This window comes from Halichoerus grypus, chromosome 13, assembly GCF_964656455.1.
Source record: "Halichoerus grypus chromosome 13, mHalGry1.hap1.1, whole genome shotgun sequence".
Lineage (NCBI taxonomy): Eukaryota > Metazoa > Chordata > Mammalia > Carnivora > Phocidae > Halichoerus > Halichoerus grypus.
This window is the reverse complement of record NC_135724.1, coordinates 64,884,912-64,904,712: the sequence shown is the minus strand read 5'-3', so window position 1 is coordinate 64,904,712 and position 19,801 is coordinate 64,884,912. Positions and strand designations below refer to the sequence as shown.

Genomic DNA, 19,801 nt, shown 5'->3' with positions numbered 1-19,801 from the left:
GAGAGAGAGAGTGCCTGTGCATGAGCAGGGGGCAGGGGCAGAGGAAGAGGGAGAAGCAGACAGGGAGCCCGAGGTGGGGCTTGATCCCAGGACACTGAGATCAGGACCCTAGCCGAAGGCAGGCATTTCACCGACTGAGCCACCCAGGCACCCCTCCTGATTGGATTATTTGTTGTTTGGGTGTTGAGTTTGGTAAGTTCTTTATAGATTTTGGATACTGGCCCTTTATCTGATAAGACATTTGCAAATATCTTCTCCCATTCTGTTGGTTGTATTTTGGTTTTGTCAGCTGTTTCCTTTGCTGTGCAAAAGCTTTTTATCCTGATGAAGTCCCAATAGTTCATTTTTTTTTTCCCCAATAGTTCATTTTTGCTTTTGTCTCCCTTGCCTTTGGAGACGTGTTTTGAAAGAAGTTGCTGTGGCCAATGTAGAAGAGGTCACTGCCTATGTTCTCCTTTAGGATTTTGATGGATTCCTGTCTCACATTTAGGTCTTTCATCCATCTTGAATTTATTTTTGTGTGTGGTGTAAGGAAATGGTCCAGTTTCATTCTTCTGCGTGTAGCTGTCCAATTTTCCCAGCACCATTTATTGAAGAGACTGTCTTTTTTCCATTGCATGTTTTTTCCTGCTTTGTCAAAGATTATTTGACCATAGAGTTGAGGGTCCATATCTGGGCTCTCTGTTCTGTTCCATGGATCTATGTGTCTGTTTTTGTGCCAGTACCATACTGTCTTGGTGATCACAGCTTTGTAATAGAGCTTGAAGTCCGGAATTGTGATGCCACTGGCCTTGGTTTTCTTTTTCAACATTCCCTTGGCTATTTGGGCTTTTCTGGCTCCATACAAATTTTAGGATTATTTGTTCCAGCTCTGTGAAAAAAGTTGATAGGGATTGCATTGACTGTATAGATTGCTCTAGGTAGAATAGACATTTTAACAATATTTGTTCTTCTAATCCATGAGCATGGAACGTTTTTCCATTTCTTTGTGTCTTCTTCAGTTTCTTTCATAAATTTTCTATAGTTTTTTGAGTACATATCCTTTGCCTCTTTGGCAAGGTTTATTCCTAGGTATCTTATGGGTTTTGGCACAATTGGAAATGGGATCCTTAATTTCTCTTTCTTCTGTCTCGTTGTTAGTGTATAGAAATGCAACTTATTACTGTGCATTGATTTTATATCCTGTGACTTTGCTGAATTCAGGTATGAGTTCTAGCAATTTTGGGGTGGAGTCTTTTGGGTTTTCCACATAGAGTATCATGTCATCTGCGAAGAGTGAGAGTTTGACTTCTTCTTTGCCGATTCAGATGCCTTTTACAGAAATGCAGGCTTTTTTAAATAGGTGGGTTTTTTTTTTATTCAAGTAGAGTTAACATACAGTGTTATATTAGTTTCAGGTGTACAATATAATGATTCAGCAATTTTCTACACTTCTCAGTGCTCATTAGGTTAAATGTCCTCTTAGTCCCCTTCACCTATTTCACCCATCCCCCCACCCACCTACCCTCTGGTAACCACCAGGGTTTTTTTTTCTTTGTCTCTTTTTCCTTTGTTTGTTTAGTTTCTTAAATTCTGAATATGAGTAAAATCATATGGTATTTGTCTTTCTCTAACCAACACATTTCACTTAGCATCATATCCTTTAGATCCATCCATGTTGTTGCAAATGGCAAGATTTCATTCTTTTTTATGGCTGAATAATATTCCATTGTGTAGATGTGTGTATATACAAACACACACACAGACATCTTCTTTATGTCTTCTTTATCCATTCCACATCTTCTTTATCCATTCATCAATTGATGGACACTTGAGCTACTTCCATTTCTTGGCAGTTGTAAATAATGCTGCAGTAAACATAGAGGTGCGTATATCTTTTTGAATTAGTGTTTTCATTTTCTTTGGATAAATACCCAGTAGTAGAATTACTGGATAATATGGTAATTCTATTTTTAATTATTCGAGGAACCTCCATACAGTTGTCCACAGTAGCTGCAACAGTTTACATTGCCACCACCAGTGACAAGGGTTCCTTTTTCTCCACATCCTTGCCAACACTTGTTGTTTCTTATATTTTTGTTTTTAGCCATTCTGTGAGGTGTGAGGTGATATCTCATTGTGGGTTTGATTTGCATTTCCCTGATGATGATGATGGTGAGCATCTTTTCATGTGTCTGTTGACCATCTGGTTGTCTTCCTTGGAGAAATGTCTATTCATGTCCTCTGCCCATTTTTAATTGTATTATTTGGGGTTTTCAGTGTTGAGTTACATAAGTTTTTTATATATTTTGGATATTAATCCCTTATCGGTTATATCATTTGCAAATATCTGCTCCCATTCAGTAGGTTGCCTTTTAGTTTTGTTGATGGTTTCCTTCACTGTGCAAAAGCTTTTTATTTGGTGTAGTCCCATTAGTTTGTTTTTGCTTTTGTTTCCCTTGCCTGAGGAGACATATCTAGAAAAGTGTTTCTACAAGAAATAGAGGATTTTTTGAATGGTGAGTGGATGATTATTCTCATCAATATAAAATTCCTAACTACTTTTCTGTGAGGTAACTAAAACACAGTAAAATGCTTATTTAAAAGTTACATCCTAATTTATTTACTAGAATGAAATACTTAAAATATTATTTCCTAGTCATCAAACAATAAGTATGATTGTCAACAAATAGTTGCTATAGTTGCCCAGTTTAAGATACACATCTCCTTTTTTGACATAAGTGCTTTTAAAAACATCTACATATGATTCCAACATCTTGCCTAGTTGTATTTGGGATCTAATTGAATGCTCTACCTTTACATCATTTTTTTTAATACTGTGTTGAGACTTTGGATTGTAAGTATAAATTAAATCTTTAAAAACATCTGCCAAAAAACATATTGAGAGATACTTACATTCTATTAAATTTAAGTGTTAGAACTCTACCTGGAAATCTACCTGGAAGACATGAACGGGGGAGACATTCTGCCCATTATGCCTATACTTCCATCCCCACTATAGATCTGAGGTTCTGTCCACTTCTGACCATAAAGGTGCTTGTCCTCCCTCAACCTAGGTCATGGGATAGATGGTACTGGTAAGAGTTTTGGGCTGCAGTGAAAATAGTTAATTCTCACTGTCATGAATTCTCAAATTAATCAAATCTTTGTAGTAAGCTTTTTTTAAAAAAATAGCTTTATTGAGGCATAATTTATCTACCATAAAATTCACCCATATAAAGTACACAATTCAATGGTTTTAAGCATATGTAATAAAAATTTTAAGACAAATTATTTCAATAGGAAATAAGTAACTTTATTCTTAAGAAATCATATTTAGTGAGATTTTACTATGTGTGAAGCACTGTTTGCTATGTGCAAGCACCTTTTTTTGGTTGGGTCATTTAATCTTCATTAACAATCTCATGAGATAAGTACCATTCTTCCCATTTTACAGATTAAGTAACCCCTCACCCACACTCTTCTAAAGCAATGATGTCAAAATCTAAAACAGAACTTTGCCTTAAGAGAATAGAAGCACAGAGAGGTTAAGTAACTTTCCCAGAATCACACTGCTCGTAAGTGGCAGAGCTGAGATTTAAACTCAGACATTCTGGCTCCTGGGGCCTCTCTTCAACTGCTAGGTTACATTGCCTACAAGAGGCAGTATAGTGATGCATTGTGATGCTAGTTCCTGAGGGAGATTTTTATGAAGTGTTTCACCTTAGGCAGAGATTTTGGTCAGATTTTCATCCTGAAATAAATTACTTAAGAACACATTTATTCTTAAATTTAAAAAATTTTGTGCCCTAAAATCATGTTCTATTTAAGCCAAAATCCTATACTATGTTTCTTTAAAATGTTTTGTATCTTTATCATGCTTTCATTCTTAACATGTTCTTTAAAAAGTTATTTTTTTTCTTTTATTGTTACTCCATTTCAAGTCTTAGTGATATAATTGAAACTAAGACTCATGGTTTTGTTGTATTTCAGATTTTTATTTGCCGCCTTCTGCCTTAAAGTCTGAAATGTACCATTATAGGTCGTCTTGAATCCTCCTCCCTTTTTTGTCCTCCCTGTATATTCCTAACAGCTGAATTATTTTCTTTTTGTTGTTTGTTTTCTTTTTTCAGCAATGCGGCCACTTAGCATGTCTTACAGTTTTGACTTGTCAGGTAAAAAAAAAAAAAAAAGCGCTTTCACACCTGACGTGGGTTTTGTGGTTTCTGTGAAAACATTTCATTCATCTCCTTGTCCAAACATGTCAAAGAAGAAAATTGAAAGGCTTCTTCTAAGCTGTGGTCAGTAAGATAAAACATTCTGCTTATTTGAAAACCATATACTTAAAAAAAATTAAAACTACAATAATAAATCTGTTGCCTACGAGGGATTATAGGAGAACCATCATGCCATCCCTGTGGTTATGGAATTTGACTGCCCATCCTTACGGTCACTGTCTCTCACCCACACTCTTCTTCTTCCTCTTTTTTTTCTTTTTTTTTAAGACTTTATTTATTTATTTGAGAGAGAGAGAAATCATAAGCAGGGGGAGGGGCAGAGGGAGAAGCAAGCTCCCCACTGAGCAGGGAGCCTAAGGCAGGGACTCCATCCCAGGACCCCAGGATCATAACCTGAGCTGAAGGCAGAGGCTTAACCTACTGGGCCACCCAGGAACCCCTCACCCACACTCTTCTAAAACAATAATGTCAAAATCTAAAACAGAACTTTGCCTTAAGAGAATAGAAAAAAGTTTCAAGAAACAAAGTTTTGATACTTCTTATTCTCTAAGCATTTAGTTATTTAAGTAATTAGACTCAAAGCTGTCAGCTACTTCAGAGGACCACCACTCCTCAGTCGATAAGCAAGAGCTGTCTTTGGTGTCCCAGTGCTCCCTCTGGAGACAGCATGAATGATTCTGAGAGCTGTTTGGGAGTGTAAAAATACAGGTATGTTCTAATGGCTTTGGTTGTAAAATACAGTTGACCCTGAACAACATGGGTTTGAACTGCTCAGGTCCACTTATAGGAATATTTTTTTAATTTAAGAGTTCACAGCAAAAGCTACACATTTATTTACAACTGTCCACCCCAGTCTTCATTGGACCAAAAGGAAGGCAACTAACCTGCTGCCCTCCGAGGACCCATGAAGGCCCAGGAGGCCTGCGGAGGTTGTCAGCAACCCCCAGGGAACCAAGACTGAACAGGGCTGCAGGGTGCCCCCTATTGCTGACAGGATGGTCAGGTCTACCCCCAAGCTCGTGGACAGGATGCTGAGCTGAAGCAAGGAATGTGCCCAGAGAACAGGATGGTGCTGCACAGGGAACCCACACACCCGCCACTCCTGCTCCCTGGTCCTCTGTGCACGGGGCTCAGGGGCGGTGCAGGCTGCTGCCCCTACCAAGCACGGACTCCTCCCCTCCCACTCATGTGTGGCCACACTTACAGGCAGATGGGGCAGCTGTACAGTATCCCCAGGCCATCGTGGCTGCCTGCCCGCCAGGCAGCTGCCTCTGCCAAGGCCCCGGGCTGCACAATATCACCATCATGCTACCAGGCTCACTGCTGCCTCCAGCTTGGCCTGACCTGTCTATACACCGATTTTTTTTTTTTTTTTTTTTTAGTAAATGTGCATATAGGACTGTGAATGCATTTTCTCTTCATTATGATTTTCTTAGTATTTTCTTTTCTTTAAAAATTTTTTTCTTTTCTCTAGCTTATCTTAGAATAGTGTGTATATATATACATATGCACACACACACAAATATTTATGATACATATAACATACAAAATATGTGTCAGTTGACCGTTTATATTATCAGTAAAGTTTCCAGTCAACAGTAGGCTTAATTACCAGTTAAGTATTTGGAGAGTCAAAAGTTATTTGCAGATTTTTGACTGGGGCGGAAGTCTGTACCCTAACCCCTGCCTGGCCTTGTTCAAGGATCAACTGTATAATTAATGTGTTCTGGGTTTGTAGTACAAGTTTAGATCCCTGCTGTTAAATAGACAGGGATTAGTAGTGAAACAGATAACCATCAATGACTAAATTTGATCTCTAATATCAGCCCCTTTTTAAATTGAGTTTTTATATATGAGTGAATTTTCAAAGCCAACTTAATCCAAATAAAATATTTTGCAAGTTGGAATTTTTCATTTTGGAAGCTGTTTTTTTGTTTGTTTTTTAAAGATTTTATTTATTTATTTGAGAGAGAGTGCACGCAAGCAAGAGCAGGGGGAGGGGCAGAGGGAGAGGGAGAAGCAGGCTCCCTCGGCAAGCCGGATGTGGGGCTCTATATGGGGGGCTCGATCCCAGGACCTTGGGATCATGACCTGAGCCAAAGGCAGTTGCTTACTGACTGAGCCACCCAGGCACCCCTGGAAGCTGTTGTTTTGAATGTAAAATGAGATAAGACGTTGGCACTGATATTTTCTTCCAGAGTTTTCTTTCGTATGCTCTGGAATTGTTGGCATAGCTTATATACAAATTCATATTTAAAGAGCCAAAGAGTTCTTGTATCCTATTCTGCTTATGAATATTTACTGAGCACCTTCCAATTGCTAAACTAGTTCCCAACTGTTTTTAAATTTCTGTTTATATTTGTAGGTCTCAGGCATCATTGTCATTTGTGCTTTTAAAAAACTCAGATAAATATTTTACAGTCTTCACTTACCATTTTTGACTGACCACTGAAGAGCTTTTTCTATTTTCTTTATTCAGTTGAAAATTTTTATTTTATCAACCATTTGCAGAGTAAATGTAAAAAAGAAAAAGAAAAACCTTATAAAAATGGTCTGGAAAATAAACTTTGAAGTGTTTTGATACATATTTGTTACTGATATTCTCCAAAAGTTGGCAGTATATATTATAGAGACTGTGTCTCTTTTCCTGGAGATGTTTCCATCAGTTGGACTATAAGGGAGTGGCTGGCTATCTAAACACATTGACTATTGGCTAACATAAATTAAGCACAGGTGGCTGATCTGGACAGTTTGCATGCCCATACACGTTATATATAAGTGTATTTCGTGTTCTTATAGATTATATGGTGGCTTCCAATTTGGGAAGAAAGCTCTTCACCTCCATGATGTAAAAGAGTAGCAAAAAATTGTATTTGCTTTCAACTGCTTATCATTTGCTACTTTAAGTGCACTTGATGATTTCCACATGCTTCATTCTCAATTTCTTGTGCTAGCTACTTTTATGTTTAATTGTTCCATTTTGACTAATTAATTAAAATTTCCCAAATAATAAATGGAAAAAATTGATCCATTCTTTTAACCTAAATGCAAAGATTGGAATACAGTTCTTCTCTAAATTGGGAAATTAACACACTAAGGAGTAAATATTTAAATATGTAGTATAGATAATGCCTCTGGACTTAAGTATAGAATAAGACATAATGAAGTATATTCTGCTGCTTAGGTATGTCTTAGAAATATTAATGCTTAGTGGAAAATCTTAACAATCCATTCAACATTAATTAAGGTAAGTGTAATTTGTTTTTGCAATGCAAATAATAAATATGTAATCAGTATCGCAGTCATATTTCCTCCAACCAAATAAGGCAGCAGTTGGGTGAATCTAACATATATAAAGTTATTACATAAAGTATTTAATATCATGGTTATGCATTTTAGATTCTGAACCTGAGGTATGTGACTTCTAAAGCCATATCTAGCATCTTAAATGTTTTTGCTTATTTATAAATATCACCAGTTTTTTCTCAAGAAATTCTGTCTTATATAGAAGTACAAAGTCTTATTCAATTCCTTGGTTTTCTCACTTGATACATTGAAGTAATAATAAGGATTTCTTCATTGGAACAGAAAGTTATTAGTAATCAAACTACTTAAAAATTTCTCTCAAAAATATGTTCCACCGGGTCTTTTACAAATATATAGTATGAGGTAAAATCACACACAGTATTTAGTCTTATATATGGAGATCATCCTGAAGCCTGTTACATAATTTTTTTTATTAATTCCATTTATCTCAAAGCTTTGAACTCAGTACGAGGTTATTATTTCAGTCAGTGAACTCAGTTTCAGTCAATGAGCTCAAATTACAGTTATCAACCTCATAGTAGTGTTCAGACAAGTAGAGAGCTATTAGGTCATTTCTCAAATCTCCTGCATTGAGAATGAAATGAAATCATGGCAGCCACAGTCACTCAACAGTTTTCCCCTAAACTGCAGGTCAGATTTTTGCCAGGCTTTAAGTACCACCAGTATTTTAAAAATTATTTTAATATACCATCAATGACTTTTAAATAAATTTCTTTAGGAAAAACATCCATAAAGCCATGTATCTGATATATGTTTTCTGAAGCATTAAAATAAATATATAACCATTAAAACTTTCAGTGTTCCTCCATGCACTAGTAGTGGTCTCACCCTTAGGGAAGCTTTGACTTGGAGGAATGGAGATGTGAGACCACCGCGGAAAGCTGACAGCTTCTCTTCTCACAATACCGGCCATGTGGGCGCCTCGATTGGGATCTGGGCAGCTAAGAGGAGACAAGGATGTGTGTGTTTTAACTTTATGCTTTCTCTTAAAAGCCTACCTACTACAACAACATGAGCAATTCTGTAGGAAGTGTATAAAATAAGATAAGCTATAGAATAAGATCTTTTACGATATGCTTCAAGACTGTATTTGAACACTCCTTTTTTTCTTGAATAGGAATTAATCAATTAGCCTAAATCATTTCCTCCTTTGCTTTCTGGAAAACTTCTCAATTATTCCGTTAAGTGTCTCTACACCCCCTTAGGAAAGATTTATTTAAAGATTTTAACCTTTAAATTTGTGTAAAAACTTGCTGCTTTTGCCCTTTAGCCCCCCTCAGTGCAGCCCCTCCCCCAATTATGTTTTTGTTATAGCTACTTAACATCTGGAAAGGTAATAAGAAAATTAACGCATGTCTTGTCAAGTTTTCTATTAAAAATTTTATGTTAGGGGCACCTAGGTGGCTCATTCGTTAAGCGTCTGCCTTCGGCTCGGGTCATGATCCCAGGGTCCTGGGATCGAGCCCCGCATTGGGCTCTCTGCTCCGCAGGGGGGGCCTGCTTCTCCCTCTCCCACTCCCCCTGCTTGTGTTCACTCTCGCTGTGGCTCTCTCTCTGTCAAATAAATAAATAAAATCTTTTAAAAAAAATAAAAATGTTATGTTAAATAAACAATTGACAGATCTGTCTTTTCTTCCTTTCCTCTCTCCTTCCTTGCTTACTCAAACCCTTTCTTCTCATTCACAAGGGCATGTGCTCTGACCTTCTTGATCTCTAAAATTAGCAAAAATTGTAAATATTAAACTAGATACCTATCATTTATAATAATTTACATGATTCTTTTAATAATGTCAAGGAAGACTATACTAGAACACGCTTATTCACTGAATGTTTCCTGGAAATCCACCTCTTACACTTCAAGCATATAAAAATTGTATGTTGGGAAGGAAACTGGTATATTTTTACAGTAACTGCAGTTACAGTGCTTTCCCTCCTAAAGGAGCTTTAATCATGTCTTATTTCACTTTCATGCTTAGTGTATACTTTACCTTCAACCGCAGGAGTTTCACAGACTATTCCATGTGCAAAGATCAGTTTCATGTTGTTGGTCTGTGAATTAAATTATGCAGTGACTACTTTTTTTTTCACTTTTATTTTTTTCGCTTTTAAATTCTCTAATTTAGTAGTTATTAAACTTTGTGTTTAACACGTCATTTGAAATACTGAAGAAAATTGGTTCCACTTGCATTGGAAGAGTGAGTACAGGGTACGGGGCAAAAAGGTGGCCTTTAGAATCAATACTAACAAGGAATCAAGTATCAGCTGTGCCACACACTAGCTGTGTACCTGCCTGAGTCACCTGAGCCTTAATTTACTGACAAATGGAGATAAAAATCAGTGTTAATAATTGCCAGCATTTATTGTGTGTTGTCGTATTGAGTAAGTATTTTATATGCAGTTGTTAACTTACTCTTCAAAAGGAGCACATGTCTGTTGTAAGCCCATTTCACAAATGATGAAACAAGAGGTCAGGTGTACTGCACACTATATTCTCTGTACTCTGTGCGTTATATGTAGTCTGTACATTGCTCTGTATGCTCTGTGCCCTGTACTCTGGGTACTATATACTCCGTGCTGTGTACACCCTACATACCACATGCTGTGTATACGCTATGCTCCGTACTATATACTCTATATGTTCTGTGCCCTGTACTCTGGGTACTATATACTCCGTGCTCTGTACACCCTACATACCACATGCTGTGTATACGCTATGCTCCGTACTATATACTCTATATGTTCTGTGCCCTGTACTCTGGGTACTATATACTCCGTGCTCTGTACACCCTACATACCACATGCTGTGTATACGCTATGCTCCGTACTATATACTCTATATGTTCTGTGCCCTGTACTCTGGGTACTATATACTCCGTGCTGTGTACACCCTACATACCACATGCTGTGTATACGCTATGCTCCGTACTATATACTCTATATGAGTGAGTACAGAGTGAGTACAGGGTACGGGGCAAAAAGGTGGCCTTTAGAATCAATACTAACAAGGAATCAAGTATCAGCTGTGTATACGTAAAAGCCGTGCCATGTTTATTTATATTATGTATACACAGCATTATACACATGCTGTGTATACGCTATGCTCCATACTATATACTCTATATGTTCTATGATCTGTACTCTATACTCCGTGCTCTGTACATCCTACATACCACATGCTGTGTATACGCTATGCTCCATACTATATACTCTATATGTTCTATGATCTGTACTCTATACTCCGTGCTCTGTACACCCTACATACCACATGCTGTGTATACGCTATGCTCCGTACTATATACTCTATATGTTCTGTGCCCTGTACTCTGGGTACTATATACTCCGTGCTCTGTACACCCTACATACCACATGCTGTGTATACGCTATGCTCCGTACTATATACTCTATATGTTCTATGATCTGTACTCTATACTCCGTGCTCTGTACACCCTACATACCACATGCTGTGTATACGCTATGCTCCGTACTATATACTCTATATGTTCTATGATCTGTACTCTGTACTCAGTGCTCTATATTCTGTACAACACACACTCTATGCTCTGTGGACTCTCTGTACTACTATATATTCTGTACTCTCCTCTGTACTACATACCCTAGACTATATACTGTGGCCTTTAATGTTTATTGTCACATGCGGCATCCACCCTTATTACTTCTATAGATGATTTTTGGCTTGGACATAAAAGCCGTGCCATGTTTATTTATATTATGTTTTTAATCCAAAGAACATGTATACTTTTGTCCTATATAAGATACTATAATTTGTACTGATTGCATTTGCCTGCCATGGTTTGGATAGATTTTTTGCATGGTTTTCATTCTTTTCTAATGGATGCTGTCCTGTGATGCTTCTAAGCCTGTTCATGGGTATGTATTGAATGTCTTCTTTGCCTATATACTTCCATCCTTAGGTATTTCTAATGTTTATTTTTCCATGTATACTTCCATACATAGCTATATGCACTATGAAAAATTAAACTGAATGAATAATATGCATATTCAAAATAAAGTCTTTCATTTTACAAAAATATACTCTGTACTATGTACTATATTCTGTATCCTTTATACTCTGTAGTCTGTACTGTGTACTCTATATACCTGGTGCTCTGTACTCTCTATACTCTGTGCTCTGTATTACATACTACGTATCCTCCATGCTCTGTGCTCATACATTACGTACTCTGTGCTCTCTGGGCTGTACTTTATTCCGTATACTCCATGCTCTGTGCTCATACATACGTACTCTGTGCTCTCTGGGCTGTACTTTATTCCGTATACTCCATGCTCTCTACTCATACATTACGTACTCTGTGCTCTCTGGGCTGTACTTTATTCCGTATACTCCATGCTCTCTACTCATACATTACGTACTCTGTGCTCTCTGGGCTGTACTTTATTCCGTATACTCCATGCTCTCTACTCATACATTACGTACTCTGTGCTCTCTAGGCTGTACTTTATTCCGTATACTCCATGCTCTGTGCTCATACATTACGTACTCTGTGCTCTCTAGGCTGTACTTTATTCCGTATACTCCATGCTCTGTACTCATACATTACGTACTCTGTGCTCTCTAGGCTGTACTTTATTCCATGAACTCCATGCTCTGTACTCATACATTACGTACTCTGTACTCTGTATACACTATACTGTGCTGCCACATTTCTTTGATCTGTTGTATTGCCTTCCCACCCAGATTTGAGCTCTGAATAATCTACATCAGCTCTATCCGAGGGAATGTATCTCAGATTCTTTGTGTTCATGTTTATATGAATATAGATTATTCAGTATTTTGATTTTTAAATTAAACCATTGTCAGATCTTAAAGCCATATGCCTGCTGTGGCTCTGTGTATGCCACCACTTTGGTCCATCTATCACTAGCTCTTTGGAGACAATAAAGTAAAACTAGCCTCTCTGGGTCTCTGCAAGATTAAGAAGTTATAGTCAGTTATCTATAGGATTCCTTCCAGCTCTAAGTTCTAATGTATAAATGTGAATCTGTTACTATTCATTTAAAGGTTTTCTTTAATCTGACAGTATCTAACAAAAATGTTTTATATACATAGGCGTTATTATATCAAGGCCCTGTGTTGTGTTTGTGTGACATGGAAGTGCCATGTCACCTGGCTTGTGGTTTGTGCTACCAAGTGCAGGTACTTGGGAAAGTGCTTTTGGTCTGCTGATTACTTTTCTTAGCTTGAGAAAAGGTAAGCTTTTGCCTTTCTTTTACCAGATGTAACTACCCCCGAATCTCCAAAGAACATTGTGGAATCATCGCTGGTGAACGGAGGTTTAACATCACAAACGGAAGAGAACGGACTGAGTGCTGCACAGCAGGTGCCTGTGCAGCGGAAGAAGCTCCTCAAAGCTCCAACTCTGGCTGAGCTGGACAGCTCCGACTCCGAGGTGAGCCCCGCGACGGCCCTTCCACACATCTGGACTCCACGTTCAGAATGCGAGCCTCTCTGACCTAGCTTACTAACCACGTTGCCTCAATTGTTGTCTAATCTCTTCCCATCTTTCAGTCAATAAAGTTGGGATTGAAATTAATTTGTGTAGCAGGAAATGAAACAGTGGATTACTTACTGTTTTTTTGGGAAAGACCAGTACAGTGGCCATAGTTTATAGAATAAGTTTTGAAATATTTGTATGGTCTTAGATTATAGTGGTATTAAAATAAGTAAAAAAAAAAATGCAAACATATTATCTTCAGAATGCTTCCCTTTGTTTTGGGGAAGGAAAAATAAAAAATATTTTTCCATGGATTCTTCTGTCTCTCTCTCACACACACACACCCCTACCCATAGTGAAGCTTGTTCTTTCTGTAATAGTAATACCAGTAGACAGGTCTGTAAAAGAAAACTCTGCTAGGGTTCTTCAGATTTCATCTTTCCCCTGCTGCCCTTTGGAGGAAGATCTCACGTCCTCCCCGTTTTTCAGAAACAATCAGGGTGCTGGTGCTTCCCAAATCTCTCTCAAGCCCTTTGTCTACAGCATCAGTATTGTGTATCTCCACTGTGTAAAATGAAATTACATCCTTGCCTCCCTCTTGCCTCAGGCCCTGCCAGACAGACAATACGCGCACACAGCCAGCCTCCTGGCTTGTTTGCTGTCGTGGTTGCTGGCTCCATCCGCTCCACATTCATCCAAGTTAGAATTAAGGAATTATTCCTTAATCACCCAGACCGGTTTCTGAGACGATTCTGGCAGCCTTCAGTACCACCCTTGGGGCAAGGCAGCAGTGAAGGAGCAGCAGGGGTTCTGGAAGTGACCTTGTTCCAACCAGGACCTGGTTAGGAGTCACTGGTCAGGATGTAGAACTAGAAAAGGCCTAGTTTAGTCAGTGTCAGAGACAGGTAACTGGATCAGACAATACAAACAAGCAGGTTTCTGGCAGTAGCTTCAGAGATCACAGACCATCATGATCCCCCAGCCAGGCAGAAAGTGTTTGGTCGAGGGAATAGACATGACAGGACAAGCCAAGCAGGAGTCTACGCCTACATCCTCTCTCTGAGGAGATCTGACCTTCAAGTCCCCTGGCACCTTCTGAGTGTCTTTGTGATTCCTCTGGGCCAGGAACTAAGCCTAGTGAAGATTAGTTTTCAAGCAGTGAGAAATTGGGTGCATCTGCCTGTGGTGGGCATGCAGGGGCAGAGGATCACCAGCAGCTTCTGGGAGCAAATCCCAAAAGGCCTTGCCGCCGTGCCAGTGCCCTCACCACCTCTCTGTCTCTTACTGACGGACTTGCACTCACCCAGCTGCCCCAGGATGGGCTCCTAGTTGTTCACAGTGGGAGCAAGTCAGAACAGCAGAGAGGAGTGGTGTGGAATATGTGCACATGCTCAGAATCGGGCTTTAAAAATGTTTCTGGGGAAGGTCGGCTGAGGTATGTGAGGCGGGGGGGTGGGGGGGTGGGGGGGGTTTCTGCTGGTTAAATCAAGGTGGCACCCACCTCATACTTATTTGGGACTACTGTGTATGTCTCCTTTTTCTTTTCCTAAGAGATACTCTTGGCTTTTATTTCCTTTTGACCTTTCATAGGCAGAAGGAGGTCATTCTAGTTGCTTGCTAGCTTTTCTGGAGATTTGTGTACCCACTACAACATGTTCAGGTTGAGGCTTTGGTTACATTGCTTGATTTATTCTTCATGGTATGTACCAAGAGTGAGGAGGTCACTCTTCAGACCTTCTTTGTTTGAACTGTGTGGTTTACACAGCCTTTTTTCGTCTCCTGTTCTTTGACCAGATCCTTTGTATTGTAGCTTATGTGAAACCAGTGCTTTTAGCAGGAGGTTTTAGGTGAGGCCATTTATTGTGAATGGCTAAATTAGTTCTTAAAGTCACCTTAACTCCGTAGGTCAGGGAGATAATGCACTCAAAATGCTTAACACATGTCTCACATAGTCATAGGTGAATATTTTAACCTAATTTTCTTTCTTCCACATTTAAAATATTTAGCAATTTTCTATAGATATTACGGAAATACATTGTCTTGTGGTTCATGTATATCCTCAATCACATAGTAGATAATAAATTTTTCGTGAATAAATATTGTACTTCTTGGTATAATCTGAAACAAATTAAGAAGATCTCGTCTCATTGGTAATAGGAATTTAAATTTTATTTTGCATAATGTAGACATTTTCCTAGATTCATATGACATTTTGTGAAATGTTTATTTTCATCCATTTATTCAACAAATATTAATATTTATTAATCACTTTTACTAACAGTGGGTTTGTTACTAACAACAATGAATGAGACACATAGTATCTACCTTCATGCAGTTACAATCTATTACTTTTACAAATGTGTTAAATATTTTCCTAATAATATTAACCACCATTCACTGTATGCCTGGTAATGTGTTAAGCATTTTGAGTGCATTATCTCATCTGATCCAATAATACAGTGTAAAGATGGTATTAAATACGAAATGATGGTACTGAGGTGAGAAACTTGCTGTGTCACATCACTCTAATGAGGGACAAAGCCAGGACACAAACCCAGGCTTGTCTAATTTAGGTATCTTCTAGCTTATCTTCTATTTGCCTTGAACCTTTGACATAATGTGGTGCCTCACATTAAAATAAATCTCTAATAGTAAAATGTTATTAGCATGAGAGCACTAATGTCTTAGTGCTTATTTCTCTGCCCACACCTTTCTCAGGAGGAAACTCTACACAAGTCAACCAGCAGCAGCAGTGTGTCTCCCTCCTTCCTTGAAGATCCCTTAGTAGAGGCTGCGTCCACTAGGAAGAGTGAGTATTTGTGGTACAAAGAGCTAGCATTGGGTTCCTTCAAAAACACACTGGACCTAGAATAGGGAATCCCAAAGTGCTTTGTGATCATTTAGGGTGGAAAGAGCTAACCCTGGAATTTTCCCTAGTCAGGAGCATAAATATGGTTATATTCCTAAAGTGACATGGTAAGGTAGGGCTGAACTGATAACTGGGCCTCAGGTTCTTAACTTATAGCAGATCAGTCACCTTTGGGTTTACAGATAATAGTTGTAGGGAATAAGTCAACTGTCTCTGTGTAATTTACCTCCTTGTCTGAATTTAAGCTGGGAGCCCTAAATAATCACACTTGTTATCATTCCCACCCCCACACGTATACACATATCCATACCCACATACGTGTATGGATAGTAAAAACGTCTTTATAACTCTTCATAGGTTCTGAACACAATCTGAAGTTGAGTGATTTCTAAATGCTTTTTTTTTTTTTTTTTAAAGATTTTATTTATTTGATAGAGAGAGACACAGTGAGAGAGGGAACACAAGCAGGGGGAGTGAGGGAGAAGCAGGCTTCCCGCCAAGCAGGGAGCCCAATGTGGGGCTCAATCCCAGGACCCTGGGATCGTGACCTGAGCCGAAGGCAGACGCTTAACGACTGAGCCACCAAGGCGCCCCTCTAAATGCTTTTTAAAAAAATATTTATTTATTTGAGAGAGAGTGCAAGTCGGGGGAGGGGCGGAGGGAAGGAATCTCAAGCAGACTCCACACCAAGCGTGGAGCCTGATATGAGGCTTGATCCCACGACCCCAAGATCACAACCTGAGCTGAAATCAAGAGTTGGATACCCAACCAAATGAGCCACCTAGGCACCACGTTTCTACATGTTTTTAATAATCTTTTTTGTGTATAAGATCATTATAAAAGATTTAAAAATTACACATTAAGGGAGAGGATTCTGGGAAGATGGTGTAGTAGGAAGCACCAGGAATCTGTCTCCCACCTAGACAACAGTTGTACTGGCAGAATCTGTGTATGTAAGTCGTTTGGAACTCTGAGTCTGTTGAAGGCTTGCAACTTCCAGGGGAAGATTAGATGAAACATTGTGGTTAATTTCGTTCTTAGCACAAAAGTAGCTACTCGTGGCCCACCCCCCAGCCACAGTGTACTGTTCCTGAAGCAGCTGGCCCATAGCTTACAAGAGCTAGGGTGGGCAAAAAGAACCCTGTCCTCCAAATACTGGGAATCTGTCCTCGATTGCTGCATCTGATTCCAAAGGTGTAGGTAAAGAGGCAGTGATTATTGTTGCTTTGTTGCAAGCTCCATGCATGCTAAAGTGACTTTCAGGGCATCTAAAGGGCTAGCCTCCTTACCCACCTCCTTCATTCTTAGCTTTTTCAATGTCTGGCTTCTGGGAGCCAGACATTAAAGACTAGGATATTCAGAAACTACATATACGGAGAAAATTATAAAGTGACAATGCATGCCCAGGGAATGGCTCATAAAAGACCTGAGAAGATCTTAAGTTTATATCTCAGGCTGATCCTCAGCACAGAGACAGCCTACAGCAATCAAGAAAACAATAAACAAAAACCATAACGAAAAACAGCAGACCCTGGGAAAGGGGCAGAATCTGAATTACCACATTATTAGATTCAAATGTCCAATATTCAACAACAACAACAGCAACAAAACAACAACAAAAAATCACAAGGCATACATACAAAGAAACAGGAAGGTATGGCCCATTCAGAGTAAAGAAATAAATCAACAGAAACTGTCCCAGAAAAAGAGGGGGATATGCCAAACAAAGACTTTTTAAAAACTGCTTTAAAATGCTCAAAGAACTAAAAGAAGATGTGGAGGAAGTCAAGAATCCAATGTGTGAACAAAATGGAAAGATCAATAAAGAGCTAGAAAACCTAAAATGAAACAGCAAACAAAAAATTCTGGAGCCGAAAATTCCAATAATGTAAATGAAAAATTCACTAGAAGATTCAAAGGCAGATTTGAACAGGCAGAAGAAAGAATCTGCACACTTGGAGATAGGACAATGGAAAGCATCAAGTCTGAAGAACAGAAAGAAAAAAGACTGAAGAAAAGCAAACAGACTGAGAGACCTGTGGGACACCATCAAGTGTACCAACATATGCATTGTGGGAGTCCCTGAAGGAGAGGAGAGAGAGAAAGGGGCAGAAAGAATAATTGCAGAAATAATGGCTGAGACTCCCCAAATTTGAGGAGGGACATGAATGTAAACATTTAAGCAGCTCAACTAAAATGAAAGAGACCCACACCAAGACATATTGTAATCAAACTTTGAAAAGCAAAAGACAGAGCAACAAAAGAGAAATGAGTCACTACGTACAAGAGATCCTCAATAAGATTTTCAATATATTTCTCATCAGAAATTTGGTGGCCAGAAGATGGGCCAATACAGCTTTCCACCCCACTATCTGAAAGTTTGCTTTACACCACTTCACTTTTTATGAAAGACCAACATTAGTATCTGTTTTAGCTAACTGAGAGAAATCCAAAGAGGATTTTCACTTTTACAAAATGCTTCAATTGCTTTTTTGGTTTATGCCATTTCAGCTTATAAAAGGTTTCACGGGGATGCTCTACTTTCAGATAGTGGGAGAAATCTGTATATTCAAAGTGCTTTAAAAAAAAAAAAAGTCAACCAACAATCTTATATCCAGCAAAACTATTTTTGTTCAAAGTGAGGGAGGAATTAAGACATTCCCAGATAAACAAAAGCTGAGGGAGTTCATAACCACTAGACCTTCCCAGTAAAAAATGCTCAGAAGTCCTACAGGGGGAAATGAAAGGACACTAGACAATAATTCAAAGCCATAGAAGAAATAAAGATCTCAGTAAAATACATGGGCAATTATAAAAGCTAATAATATTGCAACAATGTTTGTAACTGTACTTTTTGTTTACTACATAATTTGAGAGACTAATGCATTTAAAAGAATTATTAGTCTATATTTTGGGGAAGACAGTGTATAAAAATGTAATTTTGTGACACCAATAGCCAAAAGGGACGGAGGCAGAGTTTTTGTGTGTTACTGAATTTAAGCTGCTATAAATCCAAATCAGAGTGTTATAATTTTAGGATGTTAAATGTAGTCTCCATGGTAACCAACAAGAAAATAGCTACAGAATATACACAAAAGGAAAATGGGAAAGGAATTTAAACATTTCATTATTAAAAAAAGTCAATTTAACATGAAAGACAAGAATGAAGGAAAAGAGGGACAAAAGCTCTAAGGCATATTGAAAACAAATAGCACAGTGACAAAAGTCCCTCCTGATCAGTAATTACTTTAAATGTAAATGAATTAAACTCCCTAATCAAAAGCTGGAGATTGGCAGATTGGATAAAAACACATGATCCAACTATATGCTGGCTAGAAGAGACTCCCTTGAGACTCAAAAACACAAACAGATTGAAAGTGAAAGGATGGAAAAGATATTCCATGCAGATAGTAACCAAAAGAAAGCTGGGGAAACTATACTGACATCAGACAAAATAGACTTTAAATCAAAAAAAAGTTACAAGAGACAGAGGACACTATATTAATAAAAGGTTCAATGCAGTAAGAAGACAGACAGTTATTAACATTTATGCACCTAATGACAGACCATCAAAATATATAAAGCAAAAACTGACACAAATGAAGGAGAAATAGACAGTTCTACAATAATAGTTGGAGACTTCAGTACCCCTCTCACAATAATGGATAGAACAACCAGACAGAGGATAAGGAAGAAATAGAGGACCTGGACAACACGATAAACCAACTAGATCTGACAGACACATACAGAACACTCCCCCTAACAACAGAATATACATTCTTCTCCAGAGCACATGGGACATTTTCAAGGATAGACCATATGTTAAACTATAAGTTAAGTCTCAATAGATTTTAAAGGATAGGTATTATACAAAGTATCCTCTCTGGCCACAGTGGGATGAAGTTAGAAATTAG

At 38.4% G+C, this 19,801-nt stretch overlaps 2 protein-coding genes across 4 annotated transcripts in view; one reads left to right on the top strand and one right to left on the bottom strand.

Annotated features, from left to right (window-relative positions):
* Positions 1-19,801, top strand: part of SPIRE1 (spire type actin nucleation factor 1) — a 208,903-nt gene that overhangs the window by 169,177 nt on the left and 19,925 nt on the right. For 2 of the 3 annotated variants that reach the window (XM_036121718.2, XM_036121721.2), the window contains exons 9-10: positions 12,801-12,973; positions 15,737-15,827. In XM_036121718.2, coding sequence (XP_035977611.1) covers positions 12,801-12,973; positions 15,737-15,827 — 264 coding nt within the window. Of the gene's footprint in view, positions 1-4,112; positions 4,155-12,800; positions 12,974-15,736; positions 15,828-19,801 lie in introns of all 3 variants that reach the window. The other variant, XM_036121720.2, reaches the window with a different exon arrangement.
* PRELID3A (PRELI domain containing 3A) overlaps positions 6,671-19,801 on the bottom strand; it is a 70,109-nt gene continuing 56,978 nt past the window's right edge. Inside the window, exon 6 of the mRNA XM_078060643.1 lies at positions 6,671-8,485. Coding sequence (XP_077916769.1) covers positions 8,375-8,485 — 111 coding nt within the window. The 3' untranslated portion in view covers positions 6,671-8,374. The remainder of the gene's footprint in view (positions 8,486-19,801) is intronic.